This window comes from Meleagris gallopavo, chromosome 5 (assembly GCF_905368555.1).
Source record: "Meleagris gallopavo chromosome 5, MGAL_WU_HG_1.1, whole genome shotgun sequence".
NCBI lineage: Eukaryota > Metazoa > Chordata > Aves > Galliformes > Phasianidae > Meleagris > Meleagris gallopavo.
Window position 1 is genome coordinate 19,033,156 of NC_139408.1, and position 24,227 is coordinate 19,057,382.

Below are 24,227 nucleotides of genomic sequence, written 5' to 3' on the forward strand. Positions count from 1 at the left end.
TGACAATTTGACTGAGTAATACCTATGACTAAACTACAAAAGAGAATATTGTCTATTGAATTTCAACAGTTTAAAGGGCTCTAACTTTCATTTATTCCTTTGAAAACTATACAGCCTTATTTATTCTGAGTATATTTTGAGAAAAAAGGAAACTACCATTTAAATCTATGGATTTACACTAATGTAAAAATGGATGAAACAAGTCCCAGGATGATCTACTTCCCATTTACAAATTCTACCCACACTATAACCTCCATCAGAATATAAGAGATTGGAAATGGTAATTTTGTCTTGTTACCCTTTACTATCCTCTACTGTTGACTTGTGAAGGTATCAAGGGGAGTATTGTGCATACACATTTGTGCTGATTGGAACACACTGCTGGTTTTGAAAGGGGTGGCTGCTCAGGGTCTGCACATACTGATCAGATGTCTGACAGCTGCTCCTGCTGCTTTTCCTTTTTATTGAGGGCTCCAGCACAAGAAGTGGACTGTGAATACAGAGCTATTAGTGTTGGCTCACAAATGTTGAATGGATGGTATTGATTTTTTGAAAAGATGTTTGGAACAGTAATAAAAATAAAAAAAATCAAGTAAAAAATGATGAGGCTTTACAGATAGCCAATAAAAGACTCCACAACAAGTTAGTAAACTCTTGGGCTATTCAACCTTGACAATGTCCTTTTCAATCTGAATCCAATCTTGCCCCCATGCTTTGAGCAGCTAGCTGCATTTGTTTTCACCCTCATGATGCAACACTGGCTCAATGAGTCCCCCTGAGCAACAGCTTGCACTTTCATACTGTCACAATCTACCCAGTCACCCTGCAGGAGCAGAGAAAGAAACGTGCAAGGGAAGACCTGGAGTAAATGGTAAAAGTCCTGTTCATCAGAAGGAACTTCTAAAGTCAGTGGGAGCTCACGGCATGTGGCAGCTATGAAGCTAGACTCCTTACAGACTTCAGATGCACTTCCCAAGAACACACACATACTGTCCTTTCCTAGACTTTCAGATTTGCTGTGTTTGATTTACTGCCTGAACAGGTGAAAATAACCCACTCATTTTTATTACAAACTTTATTATCCAACTAATATATTTTTAAAAATACAAATGCAAAGCAGTTGTTGAGCACAATGGTTTAAAAATGTAATTTAACTTTTACTGTGAGGTCATAATCCTTAACGACAGCCAAACCTGACACATAACCATTCAGTACCTTTCAAAATAAAAAATGAATTATCCAGAATTAAATACTTGAAAGATTTTCGTAATGGAAGTCCCTGAAGAAAACTCACCCTCAGCGTCTGAATATTTCATTATTTCTGACAAGGGACTTAAAAATCACTTCAATTTAAAAACAGATTAATTAGTCTAATTTTAGCTCATTACACTAACGTAAAATTGGAGCAAGGCAGTTATAAATTAGGCCAAATATTTCTAGAACTACTTGCTAAGATAAAAAAAAAAATTAAAATGGGCAATATGGTCTTTGTTTACTGACAGATGCTAACACCACTGAGTACATGAGATAACATCTTTTCCTAAAGGAGTTCTACCACATTTACAGGGAATGATTGGAGAGTAAGTTATACTACTGTAAAAAATATAGCACTAAGTTACCAATATCTGGCTGTGTGTTTGTACGATGCCCTCTGTAATAAGCTTCCTATATGGGTATTACAAAAACATACATAAGAAACAAAAAATGCTCATGAGTTTTGAAATATAACTGAAATATTGAGATAATATCAATTTAATAAAATGATCAGTAGGAACCTCAGTAACCCATTTTGTTTCAACCACTGCTAGCTGTTTTAGTCTCCCAGTTGAATACAAATCAGTGGTACAAATCTATTCAAATAATCTCCGAAGAAAAGACTTTTTCACTGGTGTGGTTAACTTCATGGTTTTCTTTTTGTGCAGTCGTTTCATGGGATGCTTTTTCAGATGCACCACCTTTTTGGGAGTTTGCAGCCCTTTATTAAGGTCAACATGCTCATTGCAGAAGTACTTGACATTTGCTTCGGAGAGCCGTAGGAGCATGCTCTCTGACAGATCCATACACTGTGCATGAACCCAATGGCCAGACCCACTGGAACACAAAATCATTGCAGGCTTGTTGAGTTCTGTTGAATAGAAAGGCACCCAGGTGTTAATGTCAATATTGCAGCTGGCACAGCAGATGATCCAGTACCCTGTTTCTGATTCATCTTCTTCATCATCTTCATTGTAAGTATCCATGTCATCAACATCAAAGCCACTGGCTTCAGCACTAAAAGAAAACTCTTCGGAATCTTCAAATGGAGTAGAGTCTCCTTGGTCTTCAGTAGATGCCTGACTGCATGATTGTGATGTCAATTCTTCTTCTTCATCCTCTTCTGCTCTGTTGCATCTCAAAATGTAGAAGTAGTTTGCATCTGAGATTAACTGTTTGTTGGCCCCAGGAATGCCCAACAATATGGACCCTTTGCCCATATCACAGCCAAACCACATTCTACAGTGTTTAATATCAGGTGTCCAGTCTGGGCTTGCCCTTTCAACAATCTCTATTTTATTATCTTCCAAAGTTATAGTGTTACAGATCATCCGTTTCTGGTTGTCAGACTGGTAGCCCCCAACAAGGACGAATTCAGTATCACCAGTCTGAGTCACAATACCACTCGACACAGATATTCCCCCTGGCAAGATAGAGCAGGTCACGGCTGGGCTACCCAGCGGGAGATCAACTTTTAGCTTGTAAAGGCTAGGAGGTCGGGTGTTATTTTGAAGTGAATGGCCTCCCAAAATGTAGATTGTATCATTTCTGGCAACTGAAACATGAAAGGAAAGTCCATCTTGAAGCTCTGGAAGCATGTATGACGTACAGCATCCAAACTCAAAATCAACAAGAAACACAAATGGCAAACAATCAACTACACTATTCCATTTTTCAGTAATTCTCTGTGCAAGAGGAATATATGATCTACCTCCAAATATAACAATCATGCTTTTTCCCCGGCTATGAACTACATTAATTGTATGTCCGTATCTAGCTTCAGGGACATCTCCATCTAGATCTTTCTCAATGCACTGAAACGTGGTTTTCTTGGTAGTTTTGTTTACCACACTCATAATGTAAACCTTATCAGAAAGATCATTGTTAGGTGTTTTCCCACCATGAATGATGTACTGGTGCTTATCGGACTCCCCATCACTTCTAAGCGTGCAAATAGCTGGGTAGCGGAGTGGGGGAAGGTAACAGGAATCCCTAGAGAAGGCAGCAGGTTTCATTTTGAGCTCATTCTGCTTTATATCAAGGAAGAAAACACCCGTGGGACAGGATCTCTTCGGCCATCCTTTCTGCCCAAAAAAGAAGACGTGCCCATCAAAATTCAGCAGGGAAGAACCTGGCTGAAACAAGGATGAATTGCTGAGAGCTGATACCATCTGCAGTGACATTCCATCTGCTGGCTGGGTCATCCTGCAGTATCTGAGGCAAACAACACAAAAGAAAGATGTTTTGAACACTCTAAGAGTATCTGCTTGAGTAAGTGGCATTAAAATTGCACGTCAGTTCTCTCATCATTTAAACTGCATGCCAGTTATTCGGAATTTTGTAAAAAAAACAAAAAACAACAACAAAAAAAGGTAATATTTACAAGCATAACGCTTGCTTTCCTGGCTGCTGGGCCAGCCTTACTGCTTCCACTCGAGCAGCGCAGTAAAGGCCGCGCTCCGGGCGCGGGGCTCCCATGGAAACGCCGGCCCCGGGGCTTGCTGGGGCCGGTAGTTTCCTTCGGCGGCTCTACCAGCCTCGTCTCCGAGGCTGCCCTGGGTCTGGCGGGCCGCGGGCGGTGAGTGGGGCCGCAAGGGCCGGGGCCTTTCCGCATCGTTGCCGTCACCGGGCGGATCCGCCCTCGATTGCTGGCAGAAGGCGGGTGCTTGCACGGGGCCTGCGGCGCTGGGGCGGTGGGGGGAGGGGGGCGCGTAACACGCGGGTCCTGCGGTGCTCGCCCGGGCTCGGTTGGGCTCCCCGGTCAGTGGGACCGGCCTCCTTAAGCTGCGGAACTACAAGGCGGACATCAAGATTAGTGGAAGACGTGTTGGAGCAGTCGCGCCCAGCCGTGTTTCTAACCGTGTTAGTGCGCGCACGCTGCCTGGCTCTGTTTAGGATCGATGAGCTGACTGCCCCGTGCTTTTGTCTTGCCGTCACATTCATCTGTGGGGTTTGCAGCTTGGATTTGTCATCTTGTATGCTTTCATGAGTAGGTTCCAAGCTATTTTTTTTTTTTTTAACATGTTTGTCCAAAAATCTACAATAGTTAATGCAGTCAGCTTGTGTAGTAACACTTCTCGGGACAGCAAAGATGCCAGGGTGGAAACCAAGTGACCAGTCTGTAGTGACAGCAGAGCTGTGCCTTTCAGTCACTGCCCAGTTCTTGGGTGCAGCCTTTGCCAAATCTGCATAATTTAAAGCTGTGAGCTAGCTTCAAAGTGCAGTATTTGAAGAAAAAGCCCTGCCAAAAGTCCCTCTGCATTTTGAAATACAGTTTCTCTTTTCAAATTCTTTAGGATTTGTGTTTTTGTTGTGCCTGGTTTTTATTTTGCTGTAATAGCAAAAGCAAGAAACAGAGGATTCCTTCTTTAAGGAAGGATGAATATCTTCTAGTGGTGTGCCATCAAAATTTGGGGATTCCAGAATAGCAGCGCTTACAGCAAGACTCACTGTGGGGCTGATTTGTGGGACTGATGACGCTGGCTACATCAAATTGTAATCTGGATATGTTCTCATGTACAATAAGAACTTCTGTATGCTGTTAATATACTGCTTGCCTGCCCCACTTGCTGGTATGCAAGCTGCAGTGTAGTGTGAATCTGCCACTAAATTCTTTCGCAGGTAAATGAGCCTCGTCAGATGTGGTTGGGCCATAACACATAGGAGGGAAGACACAGCCCCTTTTGTTGTCAATTAAAAAAAAGAAAGAAATAATCAATTTTCTTTCTGTATATTGTGGTATCACTCAAATATCATGGTGAAGCAGCACTTGCTGTGTAACTGATCTGAGTGCTTCTTTCATAGAATCATAGAATGGCCTGGGTTGAAAAGGACCTCAAAGATCATCTAGTTTCAATCCCCTTGCTGTGGGCAGGATTGTCAACCACAAGACCAGCTGCCAGAGCTCATTCAGCCTGTCCTGGAATTCCTAAAGGTGGTGGTTCTTAATGTGTTTAGATTCCTTTTCAAAAGTACTGCAGTGTAGGCAAAGTTCAGTTAGGAGTCAGTTAAATTAGCTAACCCTGTTCTGAGGATGTTTTGGTATTATTGGCTTGAAGAGAAATTTGCCAAATTGTTTACATTCAGATGAGATGCTAAATAGAAATCTTTGCTGCTTGTTTCTTACAGCTATTCAAAAATGTTCTTTTTAGAGGAGTATGCACAAATTTGGATTTACTGGGTTGTATTTCCTGTCTTTCATATTGTGTGGTTACATAGCTTCTTTGTTTTCATGGTCTTTAGTAAAGTAACTGAACTTCCATACTAAGGATGCCATGAGCACACCAGTAAGTTAGGATTATGGTATTTTCCTACTGGTTTGTTTTTGAATTCAAATGAGTATTAAAAATGGCAGATAGTTTAACCAACGTGTTGACCGTGTTGAGTTCTTAAGCATATACTGTCCAGAAAAATTGTTGGAGATAGAGTGGAGAAAAGACCAATTAAGATAATTAAAAATGAGATTGACAGACATACAGAATGTACTGGTTAAATAAAACACACTTAAAAGTACTTCCTTCTTGTCACTGCTTAATATTCCTTGAGCTTTAAATAAGTAATCAGTTCAGTAAGTGAAGGAGAGAATCTTTATCCTGGATTCTGTGACAGCAGTAGTTCCTTAGGCCCTTGCTGGGATTGTTTTGTCTTTCTAGATTGTTCCATGCTACTTAAAGTGTGTTCATGTTATATCTTGGGCTCTGCTGATTTCCACTTCTAAGCTATTACTAACATGACATAAAAAAAAACCCTCAAAACATCATCCATATTCATGTTAATTTCACAGTAATTGGAATGTTGCCAAATAGTGAATGATTAGATCTTAGGAACTGCAGCAAACCAAAACCACCTTTCAGTTATAAAATAAGGTATTTGAACAGCACTGATTAGACATGGAGAGAAAACAGATTGCATGATAGCATGGAGCCTTAGTTGGTAAATGCTGCTTGCTGACCATCAAATTCTGTCATTAGTTTGTAATTATTTGTAACTTGACAGGAACACAGTTATCTACAATACATTTAAATTTGTTTTGCAATATTATATATTTTTTCTTTTCCTCTGACTGATCTGCAGGGTCTCCTTTTGCAAAGCAGAGCAAGTGCTCTTTCCAAATTCTTCACAACTGAGATAATATCCAGACACCTGCAGAGCTTTGAAGTACTCCATAAAGAGGATTAAGAAAGCAATTGTTTTGAGAAATAGTATTTAAAAAATTTCATACGTGTATCAACCAAGTTTGCTCTGGGTAAAACAATAAGTCAGACGTACCTGGCTGATGGAGTGCTTTTGTGTCTTCCAAAATCTTTCTCTGTAATTGAGATTCAAATGTGAGGACTTTGAGGTATCTTCTCTGACAGCACAGGGGCTTGTGGCATGGAGGGGAATCTATCTGCCCAATTTGCAGATGTGTTCCTGAGAACTCAGTCTACTGTGGCTAACTGGCTGTGACCGTTTTTTCTTTCTTTCTTTTTTTTTTTTTTTCCTTTCCTCTCTTGTCTTCAGATGGCACAACAAGAAACCCACCAGCCTTTGGGAGCTTTAACTCTTTGCAGCTGAACTAGTCGAATAATTGTTAAAGCTTGGAGCCTGAACTTCTTTGTAGTGTAATTCTTTACTCCACTTAACCCATCAAGCTTGTGATCATTTTTGGATTTTTTTTGGTGCCAGTGTAGTGTAAAATACAAGCTGAAGTAATTTTTTTTTGTGTGTTCAAAGGTATACTAATTTCTACGTGTAGTAAAAGAATGAGTGAGGACTGAATTTCCAGTCCAAAATCCACTGAAGTCAGTGACCCTCTGATTAGATCTTAAAGAATGAAAACTTTGCCCCCTTCTGTGCATTTTTCATCAGATTCACAGAGCTTTTCTTCGAGTTAGACTCTGCAAAGTCCTATGGGAACATATCCTTTCAGCAGCCAGCAGCGCTGGGGCACAGAGGATAAACCACTTGTATAACATAGCACAGCAAGTAAACTGAAGAACCTAGAAAACAATTCAGTCTTCATAGCTCCTTGCTTCTGTTTCCTTGAACCTATTTCACTCACTCCTGAGTTACAACGTCTGCCACACAGTATTTTAGAAATGCTTCACCTCCCATTTGAAACTGCAGGGAGAATAGAAATAAGAACAACTTGCAATGGAATTTGGTTTGTACAGGAAAGCAAACACACCCAATGTTTGTGAAAAATCATCTTGAGACGTTGAAAGACTGTAATGCAGATAGGATGTGGTAGAGTTTCTCATCTGAAATATAGCAGTTATAAGGCACTGTGCCCTGTATTGTCCACATGGGCCTATTAGTTCTCTAGCAAAACAAAGTGCAAAGGAAACTGTACTGCAGGATTCAAGGCCAGAGAACTTAGCTTCGCCCATAACTTAAGGATATTCAGATCAGATGTATTTGTATTTTCAGTAATGTTTAGATGATGTTGGACAGATTTGTCTCAAGTGCTTCACATTGTCAGACCCTTGTTTGGATCTGAGATCAAAAGATCTACTGGCAAAAGAGATACAAATATTTAAGATAAAATCCAACCTCCACTTGTCTTGTTTAATATTTTATATTCATTTTATTCTCCTTTTGCTACTTGACATGTTTTATCTCTAGAAATTCTTTTTCCGATTACTGTGGATGAGAAGACAGAGAAATTAAAGTTTGTTGGCAACATCATGTTGGTTTTGGATGAAGATGTGGTCTGTCCAAAATGGTCTTCTCTAACTGTCAGTGACAGACTGCCTTAGAAGAGCTGCAAGCAGCCGGTAGCTTTGGAATAATATATCTACAAGGCAGAAAAATCACATTCATAACTGTGCAGTTCACAGCAGGAATATCTAGGGTTTGCAACTTGAAATTATTTGGCAGAGAACCGAGGTGAAAATGAATCAAAAGACTTCTTTATAATTTTCTATTTTAACAACGTTGACATGCTGTGTTTTCAGCAGATTGCTCATTGTCATGGAGATGCTTTGTTTCACTTCATTTTCTCCTACTACACTTAATTAGGTAATATATAATTTACATCTTCATCCCAAGTCATTCCAAGTTGTACCGAGATATTTCCACACCTGTCATTATATTATCTGCCACTAAACCTCCATCTCAGGAGTGGAGATGGCTCTCTGTGGGTTACAGCAACACACTTCAGGGAAGCAAGACGGGGGATGCCATCCTACTTGTTTGTGGAAGTAACCATCCAGGATGCAAATATGTGGCTAGATATTTAGCCAAAACCCAGGGCTCAAACCTGTGGAAAAAAGAAGGCACGGGGAGTTCGGTGTCCTAGAGTCTTCAGTGTTCTGTCTCATCCAAAACCATCAGTAAATAGTGTTTAACATATGAGTTACAGAGCTTTATTTGTAGGGTTGGTTTAAAACAGCTGATTACATCCAGCTGTGCTTTGATGGTAACATACTGGAAGATCACACTGCAGGAGACAGTGGCTACTGTGCTTCAGAAGTGCTTGGGCACAGGAGATGTTACACTCTGTCAAAGGTCTCTAGGTGGTCTTTAAAGTGCGTGTCACTTGTGAAGCAATTGGAAATTCATAAAAAAAAGAATAATAATAATCAAACAACCAAGAAAAAACACCAACTCAACAATAACAAAAACTTAAATCCTCTGATCGTGTATAGGACTAACATAATACCACTGAAACCGAGCAGGATCAATGTGCTTACTTGCAATTAAAGCCCTTACACATCCTGTAAAACCCTCTGCAAGCTGTGTGTGAGAGGCCTGTGTTTTTGACCATCAGGAAGGTCGACTCTGAGGCTTGGTAATGCACTTACATAAGCAAATGCAGCTTCCATTCAAGCAAATTGCTGATGCATTATGTGTGTACCCTTAAGACCTTCTCCTGCTGAAGGCAGTGGCAACCATCCAGCTGATTTAAATAGGATTAGCTGCTGCAGATCGCACTGAATTGAGAGGTGCTGCAAGAAGCGTCATTTGAAAGTTTTTGTGCTTTATAATTGAAACTTTTGTTTCTAGCTCATTCCTGTGGCTGGGTTGCCCTGCAGCTGGCGGTGGCCAGGGGTTTCTGCTGTAAGGGTGGATGGGGGGGGGAGAAGAGAAGTAGGGCAGGACTGTGGGCAAGAGGTTTTCTTCTGCAACCGTAGCTCTGCAGCTGTTTAGCCAGCAAGGAAACAGCTGACTGCCTTCTGGAGAGTAGGTAACCTTCTGTTCTGCACCACTACAAATGTTTTATGCCTTCCTCAGTGCAGTCAGGAGCCCGCAGGATCACTCCTTGTAAGATTGCATTTATGAGGTGTTAGTTAGATCTTAAGTATTAGAGACTCCTTTGGAAAAGGTTAGTTGTGACAAATTGGTTCTTGTACAGGCTGTACATGAGGAAAAGATCAGGCAAAGTCCAATGGTAACAGCGAATAAGATGTGAAAATTATAAATTTGTATTTGATCTGATTTGTACATAGTTTATAAAATCTTGAGCACAGGTGTATTTAGGGATAATTTCCGTAAGCCCACAATTTATCTATGTGTATTTCTGAATATCCTTATTTTAATTGAGAATGCAAGTTTATAGTGTGGCAGCCTGACTAAGCTATACCAGAAGTTTTGGAGTACTCAGAAATGCAGGAAAACCATATTCCACTGCACTTTAAAAATTGTTTAATGGAACTAATAACTGCGTAATTGAAATCATGCTAATATTCACTTGATCTGCTCTGTGATTCAGTGCAGAGATTTCTGGTTTGGCTTAAATTGCTGTGAAGAAGACAGCATTTTGAGAAATAAAATTGATTTTGCACAATATGCTGATGATCAGCAAGACTAAATGAATGATCGCCTCAAGAAACCTCATTATAGTAATTTGGATGAACGAGCAGGATTGAGATGCGAAAAGAAGAAATAATAGTTGCTGCTTAAATGAAATCTCTTACTAATATTTGAGTCCAAATTTAACTATTCAAAGCCAGCACAGGGAGAGAATCAGATGTCTTTGCCTTACTTTCTTTGACTCTTGAGTTAGTCTGATGCCCTTTTGGAAAAGAAAGGAAAGTTTTGGTTTCAGTGGTAGCTACTCTTCATCTGAACAATGTAGTCATTTCATTCTTAGAGGTGAGAGTGTATCCAATCTTAAATGGTTTATTCCAATCCATTACTGTAAGTTAAAATAGCCTGTTATTTTTTCTTCCTCTTGAGGGTCTTTTGGTCAGCCTGATTTCAGTTGTTTACATTGCAAAACTTCTCTGCAGCTGACACATTGTGGAGTTTGTTTAAGAAAGGCCCAGTAATAAAATAAGTGGGAAACAGCAGAAAGTGAAATGAAAATGAAATAGGTTGAGCTCAGTTTCTGAACACTTTGTAATGGTATCATCCATCCTAACCACATGTTCAATTTCAGGAATGTGTACTCCGAATGCTGACATCTGTGCTTTTAGTTAGGCTGGTAGAATAAGACTGTGCAGTTCTTCAAAGTAATTGAAAATAAGTGGAACATGTAGGTATAGCTCCTCTCTATTGGTTGGGTGAAGGAGGGTTCTTCTGGGAGAACCTAAGCTTGCATTTGGACCTAACAGATTCTTCCTATCTGTGGTGTCCTGATTCTGTAGACTTAATTTGCAGCTCTGTAGCTGTGCAAGGAAAGATTGAATCTGTGTTGTATTATTACTTCTGTATTCCATTTTTTTTATTCATTTCTTGCTTTAGATTTTTTTGAACAGAACTGTGATGTTCTCATAAAAAGCAATGGAGATAAAATAAACAGATGGATGCCAAAACTACAAGGAGGGTTTTCTCCCCTCTTTTCCAGTATAGGATTTGTTAAAATATGAAGAATTCAGAGAACTCAGGTTACATAATATATTCTTTGTGTTTTTTCATAAGAAGAAGTAAAGAAATGTCACCTGTGAACTATAAGTTATTTCCTTAACAATGATGAATGCCATTGACACAGTTGGTAGCAGCTCTTGTATATGAGTGTCAGCCAACAATAACTATCTTGGCTGTAGCAGAACTACTCTGGATATACTGCTTTGTATTGGACAAAAAATTGGTCTGTATTTCAGTAAAGAATGCTGCCCATCTTCTCCCGTGCTTGAACTATCCAGGACATTTTCTCCACTGTTTTTTAAAGAAGATTACTCTTTTGGTGAAGCTTTTCCCAATATGTACATATTGAAGTACATGCTAGATGAAAATGCATACGATCAGTGTAATGTATGTTTAAAACCTTTAGGGATAACTTCTTTTTTAGACTATATCAGGAGGTTTCAGGTATAAAATATTGGATTATATTCTAACAACATCCAACGCTGGCTTTTTCATGAGGTTAACATTCTGGCTTTCACTATTGTAATACGGCTGAAATTTTGTCAAGTTGGACTCAGCACTGAACCCTAGCTAACAATAATGAGCAAAAGCTGGTATTCCTCCAGGGTCTTGTTGTACTATTGCTCCTCCACAGCTTGACCAGTACAGGCTGTTAAAACTTGAAGTGGTTTCCCAAGTTCTAATGAAAGCAGAGGCTGAACAGGAGGGTAAGAACTGAGCTATAGCAAAATGCAGATGCCTGCTCTGGGTACTTATTCTCAAGCTGATGACCGGGTGTCTGGGTGGCTGCAGAACACAGCATTCACTGAGACAGCTGCTGTTCAGCTTGGTTAATTATACAAATGTCCCCCCCCACATGGCTTATCAATTTTCTATCTTATTAGAGCATTTTAGAGTAAAGGAATCTTTGATGCCATTCCTCCTCTGATTTGTTAATAAGTCAGTTAGACTCTCTGTGACTTAGTTTTGCTTATCTGTGGTTGGGTATAATATGTGCTTGTTCTGCTTCATGAGACTATTGTGGAGTTTATTTCATTAGTATTTATAAGGACTTGGAGATCATCAATGCCAGAGAAAAACAAAAATTTGTTATTACCGTATTAAGTATATGTATGGATATTTTTTCCTTTGACGCCGGCCTTCCAAATCACTGCAGTGTTTCATATAATGAAATTTACCTCAAATAATGACTGTAATAACTGAACAATAATGAGGAATGGAATGGCATTGCTTCCCTCTGAAACCACCATAATTTGCATAAACCACTCTGAGAGTCTGGTAAATGATATTCTTTTGGGTCAGTCCACAGAGATTAATACGTGTTCGACTTTGCAAAACATTAGTGAACTCCAGCTTCAGCTCGTGTGGTTATGCAGGTGTTTTCGTATCTTTGGAACATTTGCCTTCTTTACAAGCTGACAATCCAGCAAAATTAGAGTCTGACATTAGAAATGATGCTTTATTTTCATTCCGAGCTTGGAACAATTCTTTCTTGATCTTGTTAAGTATAAAATCAGGTTGGCAGCCCTTCCTTGGTGTATTTGAAGTTAGGTTTGAAATTTTGCTGAAGAATTGAGGTTTCATTCCCAAAAGATGCTTTCTAATGCTGCGGTAAATTGAAGGAAGATGTATGGGAACGTGTGAAAATCAAGCAGTAGGTGAATAATGCATTCTTGTGTCCTTATTACATTTATGTCTGCAAACTGGTTGTTTAAATTTTCTAGTTAGGTTGCTACTGTGGAAGAGAGCGGCAGCTCTGTGTGTCTGTGCCCCCAGCTGTGTCTTCCTACTGCTAGTAATCCAGTCCTACATGTACAAAAAACTAGTAACATTATAAACTATTTACTATCACACAGCTGTTAAAATGTATTTACACAAGAAAATAATGTGTGGTGTTTCTGCAGCTCTCAGCATTTGTTCCCTTGTCAAGACAGGGTCCTTGCTTTCCTATACGGCTGCCCAGCTCTATCATACTCTCCCTATCCTGTGTGCTGCCTCAGTGTGCACATGCACATTGTGATTTCACGTGCCCTACACAATCTGGGCTTTGTGGCTTTGATGGTATAGTGAGCAGTGCACCTGCAAAATGATGGATTTGGTCCAAGTTTTGAGTGTACAGGTGTCCTACTTGCAAGATCCAGCAAGCTAACGAGTGGTGTCACTGTTTCTGCAAAGAAGGCAGGGATCTGACAGATCTGAAGACTAACAACTCAAAGTGAAGGGAAGGAACCCCACTGAGAGAATCTGTCTCTTACGTGGCCCATTTTACCCAAGAGCATAAATTTCAGGCATACATCTTCACACTTTCTCTCTTTGTACTTTAAGTTACTACATCCCCTTGAGTTCAGGGGAAACGTGGTACATAGTCCCACTGAAGAGACTGGGACTTCACGAGGAGTGAAGAAAAAAATGACATTCTAGGGGTTATAAATGTGGGTTAGAGACTCTTCAGTTCATATCTTTGCTGCCTACAGATACATATGGTTCTTTTTTTTATTGCAGGAGAAGCCTACTAACCCAGATATACCTATTTGACTGGCAAGGTGTGGATTATGGAAGAACAACTGATAAACAACTGCATCCTTGATCAATTTATTAATAGCCACGAGCAGTCATACGAAGAGTTTCTAAGCACATTCACTTATCTTTTGAAAGGTATGTACATCCCAAATCTCCCACTAGAAATTGCAGCCTGAAAGGATGGTAAGAAATGCAGCAGTAGTATTTAGAGTTCAGCTTCTGATGCTTTTATTTTTCCTAACAGCAGTGAAATCCCTAATGACAGCTTTCCTTAGTCTGGTTCACACACTGCTGAGGTAGGGCCTTACAGGTGGTTAACCATGTTTTGCTTTCTTTAGGAATGTTAGTGGGGGGCAATATGTGGAAGGCTAGGCTTTCCTTACGTAAGTCCCATATCATTTTGCTAGGGAACTATGCATAAAAGAAGCAGCTATGGAAAACACTTTGTAATACAGAGTGGCCTAAGATGTGTGCAGCTTGGATAATTTCATTGTTTTAATAACGCTGGCTTTCTGTGCTATGTTATGATAAGCACAAAACTGGCTCTACAAATAACTTGGACGAAGGGGTATCATATTAGGGTAATTAGGTTGAAAAGGTCTTCTGCTTTACAGATAAAATAAAAGGCGGAGCTTAATTTTGATCTGAGCATTGCTGAGTTACAGGAAGTTTAAATTTGGATCCCAATTCTGTAGCTCAGGCTCACTTATTCTGGTTGTTCTTTCAGGTGCAATAAAAATAACTGAGAGTTACATAATACTCAGTTACTTTTTACTACAACTTTGCACTAATAACGATATCCTCATCTTATTTTGGAAGTACTGTGTTTTCCAATTACACCATGTGCATGCTCCATTGAGTGGCATTCAGAAGTCTGTCCTGTACTTGTCCTTCAGGCAGAACTGAGTGTCAGTCACAGGCACTGAGCAGAAAACCAGAAGGGGAGTCAAAACTGCCTCAGAAATAATCTCGTGGCAGCCTTCTGTATCTCCTCCCAATAAAAAATAGAAGAGAAAGGAGGCACTGGGGGATGAGATAAGAGGATTGAAAATTAGCTTCTGGTCTTCTTTATGTATGATTGATGCACTGGGGATAGGTCCTATCTTAGAAGCATGCTTCATATCATGATGCTACTTGCAAAAAGCTTCAGCGTGTATTTCAGTCACTTTCATTGTCACAGCATCTGCCACTAAAACTTTGTATATCAAAGGTAGAGTTTTAACTGAATCAAATGCTTAGAAATGTAGCTTTCTATGCTGGTGTAAACAAAATAACTCAGGTTGTTTCTCTCCTGTCTTTGTTTTCCTTTAAAAATACCCAAAGGTGTTGGTTTGCATTATAAACTAATGACCTGTAGAAATTCCACTTAATGTGCAAGGTATTTTAGCATCAGAACAGTGCAAAAACACTGTGCAAAATATCACATTCTTAGTTTCTCAATTTTGCACTTGAAAAATAAGTCATTTGGCTTTTAAAAAATAATTCAAAAAAGCAACTGTAATAGCTTAATAAGACTATCTGTTGATAGGCTCACTTTCATGTCATAAGTTCAGATACTCACTGTGGAGGTACATTTGTGGTCACTGTCAAATAAAATCTGGCCATTTACAGATTATCTTTCTGAACTTGGCCTGATAGTAGTGTAGATCCACACTGCATTTTCCTACAATGAGCACTAGGGTTAGAATTTGCAGTCCTGCCTCATTAGATATAGAGATATGTTTGTGTACACAAATAACCAAAGCTATTCAGTTATGTTTGTAAATTAGGTTGTAGCACTGCAAACAGAAGAAACAAATAGAACTGATTGGATTCCACTGATTTCAGAGTATTTGTATGAGGTGACTTTCACTTGTACATAAATTTGTACTAGCTCTCTAGTTGGGTTGCAGGGATGTTTTCACCAGGAGTTTCTGTGTTACTCTTACAAGCATCTCATAAGAAGCTGGTTCCTTAACTAGTGTGTAATTTTTCTTCATTAGTAAAATTTACACACAATAGAATTGAAAAAATATATATATATTACCGTGAGTACAAAATCCAAGCATCATTGACTGCTCTGGGCTATCTAGACAGATCCCTTTTGAGACTGTAAATGTTAGGCTAGACTAAGTCCTTGTGAACGCATTAGGGTCTTCTTCTGACACAATAGTTCAATTCTTGTAAACATGGGAAACCGAATATTAATAAATTCTTGCAAGCCTGGCTTTCACTGGATTTTTAAGGGTTGCTAATAGCCTATTAAAAGAAATCTTATGTTTAGAATGTTGTCTTTTTATGTCTGAATGTGATATTACCTTTTGCTTCTCTGTACAACATGAAATGAGATCAAATTCTTCATTGTGATATTTGAGAAAATACTCCTTTTAGCTTGAATAGAACAAGATCTGGAGTCAAAATAAATCCTTCTAAATCCTATGTAATTTATTTAGTGATATATATGTGATTTAAACTTAATGGGACCATAAAATTGTATCCTTGATATAGGAATTTAGTCTTCCTCATTTTGGCATTGTTAAAAAAGCAGTGACTCAAAGTCTATTTGTTTTAAAATGTGCTTGCTGATGTGGCAGAATTTTATAGACTTATAGACAGTAAATTATACTGTAAGGCTTTTCCTTCACTTCTACCAGATCTAATAATGATAGAACACGGATTAACTCACTTAAATGATATGTAAGAACCTTGAGCTGAGCATTTTAAAAATATATTTTCCAACAGAACTTGATCGATTGTAAGTGCATAATATCTATAAAAGTATGGCAGCACTCTCTACATGACTGGAAAGAATTTTAATAATTTTTATTAGCCGTGGAGCGGAAAGACACTTGAGGGCAGGGCTGGCTAAAAAGTCCCTTTTCCTGTGTACAGCATCCAAAGGGTGTTTTTTATTAAAAAGATAATATTAGAATGAATAAATATTTGAAAGGGCTGGTGAACTCATGGTAATACAAATTAGTAATTAGAGCACAGGCCTAGAAAACCTAAACTTTTCATAATCTATTAAGATTTGAGGAGTTTTAAGTATCTGCAGAAAAAAGGCCACCTCTCTTGTTCAAATCCAACTGATGATATTGGTAAGAGGAATCATTTTGTTGATTATTTTAATATATTCATTAGTATTGCTTGTAGAAACACTAAATGCTCTTATGTTTATGCCAAGTTGACATTTGTTTTTTGTTATTCCTTTAGCTCTGAGTAGAAAAGGTTTCATAACAGAACAGCTAACTAGCATTTTTCTGAGGTGTACAGCTCTGCTATGCGTTTAAATCCAACAGAAAATCATGAATGATGTCTTGACTGTGCAGTTAAAGAAGCCTCATGAATGTTGGATTTACAAAGGTATTCATAATGCTGTTTTCTGTAGGGGTGGCTAATGAGTCACCTCTTCAAAACTAAACACTAGAACAATTTTGGATCTATTTTGGTGAGAATTTGTCTGATCTCTCATTTTTTTAAAAAATGCTGCATGGGGCAATAGGCTCTGTCAGGTCTTATAAAGACAATTGGAAGTTTAATGGAAAGAATTTGGTGTCCAAAATTAGAAAGCAGCATTTGCTTCTTTTTCCTAAACTCAGATTCTTTTTCCTAAATTCATTCAAACAAAAAGTGCCTCCTTTGACCTTTTACAAAAAAAAAACCCCAAAACAACAACAACAAAAAAAAACCTAGATTTTAAGTTACTCATTTCTTACTTAAATGTCTATATATATATATCTATATAATTCTGAATCAGTCAGCTGATAGAATAAGAAGCTTGCTAGAACAAAATTCTTAGCCGAACTCAAGTTTTGCTTCACAGTTTTTCCATGCTTCTGGCTGCTTGACCACTGGAATTAAGTTCAGTCCATTGCTGCTGTTAAGTTTGCTCTATTTCATGTACTTCATCCTACTTGGCTCAGTGTTGAGGGCTTTGATCAGACCCATTTCCAAGTAGACTGAACCTTGGATGTATACTTTCTAGCCTCAGTGCTGCTCTTTTAATGCAGGCTGTCAGGCAGAGGAAGCTGGACTGTGGCCGACAATCTCTCTGCTTCCAGGTGGCATGCAAGAGCTATCTTCTGTGTTCGGATCAAATTAATTTAATTCCCCAGTGAAAGCTCCTGATGTATTTAGTTCACAGTCCATTTGATGGGAGCTGTCTGCTTCCTTTTTTTAACCGTGATAAGAAAAAAACAACACCTTTAAACTTCCAACATAAGTGTCAGTAAAGGCGCTTTACAAATTTGGGTCTAACCACAAAAAGCATGGCAGAAAACTATTTAAGGAATGACAGTAAATTCACTTTAATTTAAAAAAAAAATGGACCAGTAGGACAATGATAACCCCAAGAGAAATTTGCAGCCTTCTTTGTATGAGTGGATTTGCCAATAAAAGCAACTAGGCAACTCAATAAAACTAATTAAATTAATCTGTCATCCCCAGGGAACTTAAACAGGGCATGAAATAGGGAAGCAGCGTCAATTCAGAGCTTTTTATTGATGTGTTTTGCTGGATGATTGGAAAGAATTGGTTGGGAGAAAAAATTTGCAGTTTGCTATTGATCATAAATGTAGTAGCCATCTCTGTAACCTTCATTCAATGTAGTATAGAATCAAATGCCATACAGAGCTCCTAAATGCAGAAAAAAAGACATAGAGATGCAAGCACAATGGATTATTTTTGAAATTATTTTTCTTTCCTGTGATGCCTCTCTTACTGAGCAATTTTAAAAGATTTTCAGATGGAAGAAGATGTATTTTTATCTGTGCTTGACTTAGATTATATCATTCTGGAATCAAAGGAAGGAAAATATTTAGTAGTTTTGCTGTTGATGTTTTGGTACACGTTTCAGCCTGTAGTGGTATATTGGCTGTGGTTGAATTCTGTTATACTATATGAAATAATAAGGCAGGATGAACCCTTGCTCTACCTTCTCACCTTGCCTTGAAAGGCATCAAACTGTGCTAAATGCAGCTGTTGGCTGTTTCATGACACTCCAGTGAGGTGAGGAAACACTGTTAGCTCTCTTTTTCTAGATGAAGAAATAGCACAAAGCAAGCATCAGAGATGAGAGCCATATAAGGGCTTGACAGGACAACCAGAAAGAATAACTGTGACCTCAAATTGTGTTTAGTGTTGAACTTTCCATAAAATTGTGGGTTTTTTTTCTTTTTTCTTTTTTTTCCTTCTGTGTCCAGTATGAAATCACATAGAAATGGCTACTTTCAAAGAAGAATGTATTTGCCATTTGTTAAAAACAGGCCACTCTGAAGATAACTTAATATCTTAATTATGATGACCAAAATCAAGTATTTTTTAAAATACTTGGGATCTGTGATTCTTTTGAAGTTTGTTCCTTCCTGCTGCAATCTTTTTATTAATATTACTTGTTAAATAAGTAATACCTTTTGTGGATGTCAGATGCTTTAATCTGACACAGTTTGTTGTTCCTTACAGTGCTTACCTACTTATCTGCTTGCGCTGAATTCTTCTAGAATGCAATTACACAGAAGGTTTTTAAAACTAACACTGTTCTGATTTATTAGACTGCAAAACAAACAATCAAAAGCCTCCAAGTGTAGAAATAATTCTAAATGCCTTGTTTTTTTTAGCTGACATTCCAAGTATGGCTCAAAAGTGTGGAGTTCCTGTATACTGCATGAGAATTCTCCTGTTAGCTACTGTCAAATTTAAATTTTCCTAAACTATCCCTCAAACACAGTTTCTTAGCACTCTCTGCACTCAGATAAGGGTGGTGCAGATTTTCTGAAGGCATCGGAAGCATTCCCACCTTTATCAGCATCTGGAAGTTCAACTTCAAGTTCTCTCAGAACATATTTTTCCCCCACAGCATGAAACTAAAGAATCAGGTCTAGTGTGTTGGCAATACTTGGTAATGGTAGATGCCTCATGGTCCTGGCAGTATTAAGAGGTGTTTCTCCCTTACTTGAACTGAGCTGGTTAATAGCAGCTGAGAATCTGCCCTAAAATGTCTGTCGTGGTTTTCTGAAAATTTTAAAGATTACTGTTGGTCATTACCTTTTGGAAGAAACAGGATTTTGTTCATGGAGGCTGCTGAGATGCTCAAATGCACAGCTGTTATGTTGCTTAACCAATGGCATTACAGTATTCAAATGGAGAAGGTATCTGACACCAGCACTGTTGATCTGTGGAAGAATAATACATGTATTTAAATGATCAGCTTGGATGAATGTGGTATAAACAGGAAATATTGCCACTCTTCTAACACTGACAATAACTAAAACCCAACAGAGACATAGATATTGATACAGATAAGCAGTACATAAAAACACAGCATATAGATTCCATTAAGGAGAAGTGGAGAGATACTGATGTAGTAAAAGAACAGTTAAACTTTTGAAAATGAAGAGCTGATTTAGTTATGAATAAGTATTGCTGTGCATTAAGCTAAAGCAAATGCGTGGGTGGTTGAAATATGCTTGATGTAACCAACAGTCATTCTTCTTTCCCTGGAAGAAATAGGTACAGAAAGTCCTCTCCTGTCTGTTTTTTAATTTTTTTTTTTTAATTTTTTAAAAATATGTTAAAGTAAAATATGCAAAAATGGCAGTTAGAAGTAATAACTTAAAAAATTACATGTTACTTGTCCCAGTCTACAGAATATTTATTTATCCTAGCTGAGGACACAGAATCATAGAATCATAGAATTGCTCAGGTTGGAAAAGTCCTTGAAGATCATGAAGTCCAAATGCAACCTAACCAAATTAGCCTAACTAACAACCTTGCACTAAATCATGTCCCCGAGCACCACGTACAAACAGTTTTTAAACACATCCAAGGATGGTGACTGCACCACCTCCCTGGGGAGCCTATTCCAGTGCTTAACAACCCTTTCTGAAAAGATGTGTTTCCTGATATCCAACCTAACCTTATTCTGGCACAACTTGAGGCCATTTCAACTCGTCCTGTCACCTGTCACCAATGAGAAGAGAAAAACCCTGCTCTCTGTGTAAGCACCTTTCAGATATTGGAGGAGAGCAATAAAGTGTCCCTTCAGCCTCCTTTCCCCAGACTGAACAGCCCCAGTCCCTTCAGTTGCTTGACATCGCATTGTGAACTTTCATTAGAACATTGGTATTAGTGAGCAAAGAATCAAGGCTATATTATTGAACATAGTAAAAATTGATCTTCTAAATGAAACAAACAAACAAACAAAAAAACATAGAGGCAAATAGTGCTTTTGGATGATTGTGATTTAATCAGGGTAAGATCAAAGATGTAAGGAAAGGGCTATACTGATTGAATCTCTGTTCTGGCATAAGCAGAAGAGAGTTCCATAGACATCCATTACACTGCTGCAAGGTTGCAGTGAGGGAAAGGGAACCAGCAGCATAAAACTCCCTGTTAGTCAAATAGGAGGAGAAATGCAGAAATGGAAGACAACAATGTTTGACATACTTGCCTCAGTGTGCAAATTAATATTCATAACATGTCTTGAAAGTGCAGTAAGTTGTTATTTTCTCAGCTTCGCAGATTGAGTAACTTTGACAGAGGAGTTCTGCTTTTAGTGTTGCTATGGGATTGGTGCCATTGAAATTATTGAGAGTTTTAGCTGAGAAAGATTTGAATAGGACTTTAGCAATTTGGGTGTCTAAGAGTTAGATAATTCAGATGCCCGTGGCTGGCAGATATGATACAATATCTATGGAAAATCCACTGCCGTTTTGGGTGGCAGCAGAAAGTTAGGCAGGACACCCTAGGGCTCCTAAAACAACACTAGATAACTGCTTAGGCACTTGAATTGCCCTGGAACAGGCAAATAGGTGCCTAATTCCGAAATCCTTCAGGTATTCACTATATGGAGTAGTTGGGTTTTTTCTTGTCAAAATAAGTTGGACAAATTCTGCATTGATTTACAATGATTTATATATTTAAATATAAAAGGAAAAGAAAGATAGCTCAAGAATGTAAATTGGAGCAGATTTTCTTGGCTAAGTAACTAAAATAAAATAGAAGTTCTGTGCTTAGCTGTGCAATATACAAGCAGGGGGAGGCTGCATATTTTGATTAAGGTACTGCAGAGTTATATCTGGGAGCAGGTTTGATTGAATTACAAAAACAAAACAAACAAAAAACAACAACAAAAAAAACCTAAGCTTTAAAAATTATCCTCCCAACAAATTGGATTTTCAGGCTTTAAATCTGTTTCTTTCTTGTTACTGCTTGGCATTTAGGGTAAATTACCTGAGCACCATAAAGCTGTATACATAGTTGCTAATAGGTAAATGCAGGTACTTCTACACTGTTTCCCTGTTTTGAAAATCCCAGAGTGATATTTTATGGAAACATTTCAGTTTGTTTATGCTTTATGTGTGTCTGTTTGCTGATGTGTCTGAGATAATAAATAAAATTGAAATTTGTATTCTTGACCTCTGTACAAGACCATTATCATGCTACTGTGAGTAAATTACTTCTTGTTCAGGAGCCCTGCACAAAGAGACTGCATTATTTGAATCCTAGGGGTTCCATCAAAGCATAACTTTGAAGGGATTTGAGGGATTGACAAGTCTTACGCTGTCCAATATTTTGAGAACAAAGAGGTAACTTGGAACTTTGCTGCATTAGCTTTTTTTTTAAAAAAAAAAAAAATAGTTAAAAGGGACCCTATTCTCATCCAGTTTTTATAAACATTTTTTGGAATTAATCCATGGAATTGAAGGAGTGAAATACTTGGTATCTTATGTTGTTTAGTCTGGTGTGTTATCCCAAGCCAGGTACTCTGCAGTATTGATCACTGTGTCTGTTCTTGCTTTGAAATGTTTCAGACCAAGGGACTTTTATCATTCTCCCAGGACTGGGGCTACTATTTCATCTCATAGGTTTCACTGACAGAAAGTTTTTCCTGATAATCCCGATAGCTCTCTTCTCTGGCTTTGTGGTAAGTGACCCCATTATTCTTTGAAATATATGGGTGATCAGTGGACATTTTCAAAAGATTCCCTTCCAAAGTGAAAGACAAAGAGAATTTTAAGCGATATAGAGGATAGATGCTGGACAGAAAGAATGTATCAATGTGATGTACTTTCTGATTGAAACGTTTCTGAAGCCTGCAACATACGTCTGTTCCAATGATGGATATTACTCTTGAGAGACTGAGATTTGCTTTTCTAGAGACCTCAGCTTGTTATTTCATTGTTAAGGTAGTGACAGTGGAATTTCTAAAAAGTAAAATTGAAAATCTGTCTGCATAGTAAATATATGAATCCTTCCATCCTTTCAAACCTCTGCTATTTTTTGTTGCTTTTGTATCTGTTATTTATTTTTCACACATAGCATCTAATGGGGGTGGGGAGGGGGAGGAGTGGGCTATGAGAAAGAGGGGGGCAGACTCTTTAGCAGAATGTGTTGTAACAGAACAAGAGGAAATAGTTTCAAGCAAAAGGAAGGGAGACTTAGACTGAAGAATATGTTTTTTACAATAAGGGTGGTGATGCACTGGCACAAGTTGCCCAGAGATGTGGTGGAAGCCCTGTCCTTGGAGACATTCAAGGTCAGGCTGGATGGGGCTATGAGCACCTGTTCTAGTGTAGGTGTCCCTGTTCATTGCAGGGGAGTTGGACCAAATGACATTTAAAGGTTCCTTCCAACTCAAACAATTCCATGATTCTATGAAAAGCCAGTGCTGTACACATCTGGGTCTTTGCTGTGAATAATGAGTCAATTATCACTTAGCCAAGGGGGGGAAGCTGAGCGAGCCTCTTACTGGCTTGAATGTGACCTGCTTTGCTTTCCATTCTCTTTCAAAAATAAAGACAGAAATGGCTGGAATTCAGAATACTGTCAAAGGAATAAAGCTGAGATATTTCTCTGCAAATTGCCAGTTTCTTTAGATTTAGAAAAATTTGTGTTGTTTTAAACATATTTTTCAAGATAATAACTTACTGCTTACAAAGAGCCTGTTATGTGATGTGTGTGTTGAGAAACTACAGGTATCAGTAGTCATCCGAAGAGTGGATCTCATCTGCCCTGAGGCACACTGTGTGTGCAACATTATGTTTGATTCTCCCATCCCCCTGCCTGTTCTTGTGATATAGCCTTGTTATGCACATGCGTGCATAGCTGATACTTTTACTGAGGAAGCATATAGCAATTTATTTGTGTTTTTTTTTTCTTGTCCTTGTAAATTTTTTTTTTTCCCTTGCAGTCATTAATCTAGTATCACATTGCAGTTGTGAATGTTTCATCAAAGATAATATTTAATGTTATGTAACATAGCAATGCTGCACTGGTCTTGACCAAAAAAAATGTGTCTAACAGCAGCTTATGGCTAGTCTCTTTGGAAAGTGAATGCTATTCTAGCTAGTCTGAAGTAAATGAATGGTGCACAAATACTGTGAATGCTCTTGATTTCTTGTTAGCTCACATAACCTATCAACTTTCTGACTGTGAGAATAGCTCAGATGTCCAGAAAACATAAAATAAGTCATAAAATAACTTTGTGGACTGCTTAATTGTAACCAATGACAACTATTTGTCCTAGGTCTTCTGATGTTAATTGATATGCTTTTATTTGGAGTATTAGGGATCTGTGCTTTGGAGAAGGATTATAGCACAGAAGAATGATCCCAGTGGCACCCAAGATAGACCCTGGCTTATTCAGGTTCTTCACTGGAAGAGTCAGGCATTGGAACAGGCTC

The 24,227-nt window shown here is 38.4% G+C and overlaps 2 protein-coding genes across 3 annotated transcripts in view; one reads left to right on the forward strand and one right to left on the reverse strand.

Moving 5' to 3' along the window:
- Positions 1–1,060: 1,060 nt before the first annotated feature.
- RAG2 (recombination activating 2) lies at positions 1,061–19,670 on the reverse strand. 2 transcript variants are annotated; one of them, XM_085224590.1, is made up of 2 exons: positions 19,588–19,670; positions 1,061–3,468 (listed from the first exon to the last, which is right to left on the reverse strand). In XM_085224590.1, the coding sequence occupies exons 1-2, from the start codon at positions 19,668–19,670 to the stop codon at positions 1,851–1,853; spliced, it is 1,701 nt and encodes a 566-aa protein (XP_085080716.1). In that variant the 3' UTR covers positions 1,061–1,850. The 2 variants fall into 2 exon arrangements, with proteins under 2 accessions (XP_085080716.1, XP_019471049.2); XM_019615504.3 differs by lacking the exon at positions 19,588–19,670 and adding an exon at positions 3,638–3,756.
- Positions 3,693–24,227, forward strand: part of IFTAP (intraflagellar transport associated protein) — a 40,297-nt gene continuing 19,762 nt past the window's right edge. The window contains exons 1-2 of the mRNA XM_010711263.3: positions 3,693–3,832; positions 13,549–13,701. Of these exons, the coding sequence (XP_010709565.1) occupies positions 13,599–13,701 (103 nt within the window). The 5' untranslated portion in view covers positions 3,693–3,832; positions 13,549–13,598. The remainder of the gene's footprint in view (positions 3,833–13,548; positions 13,702–24,227) is intronic.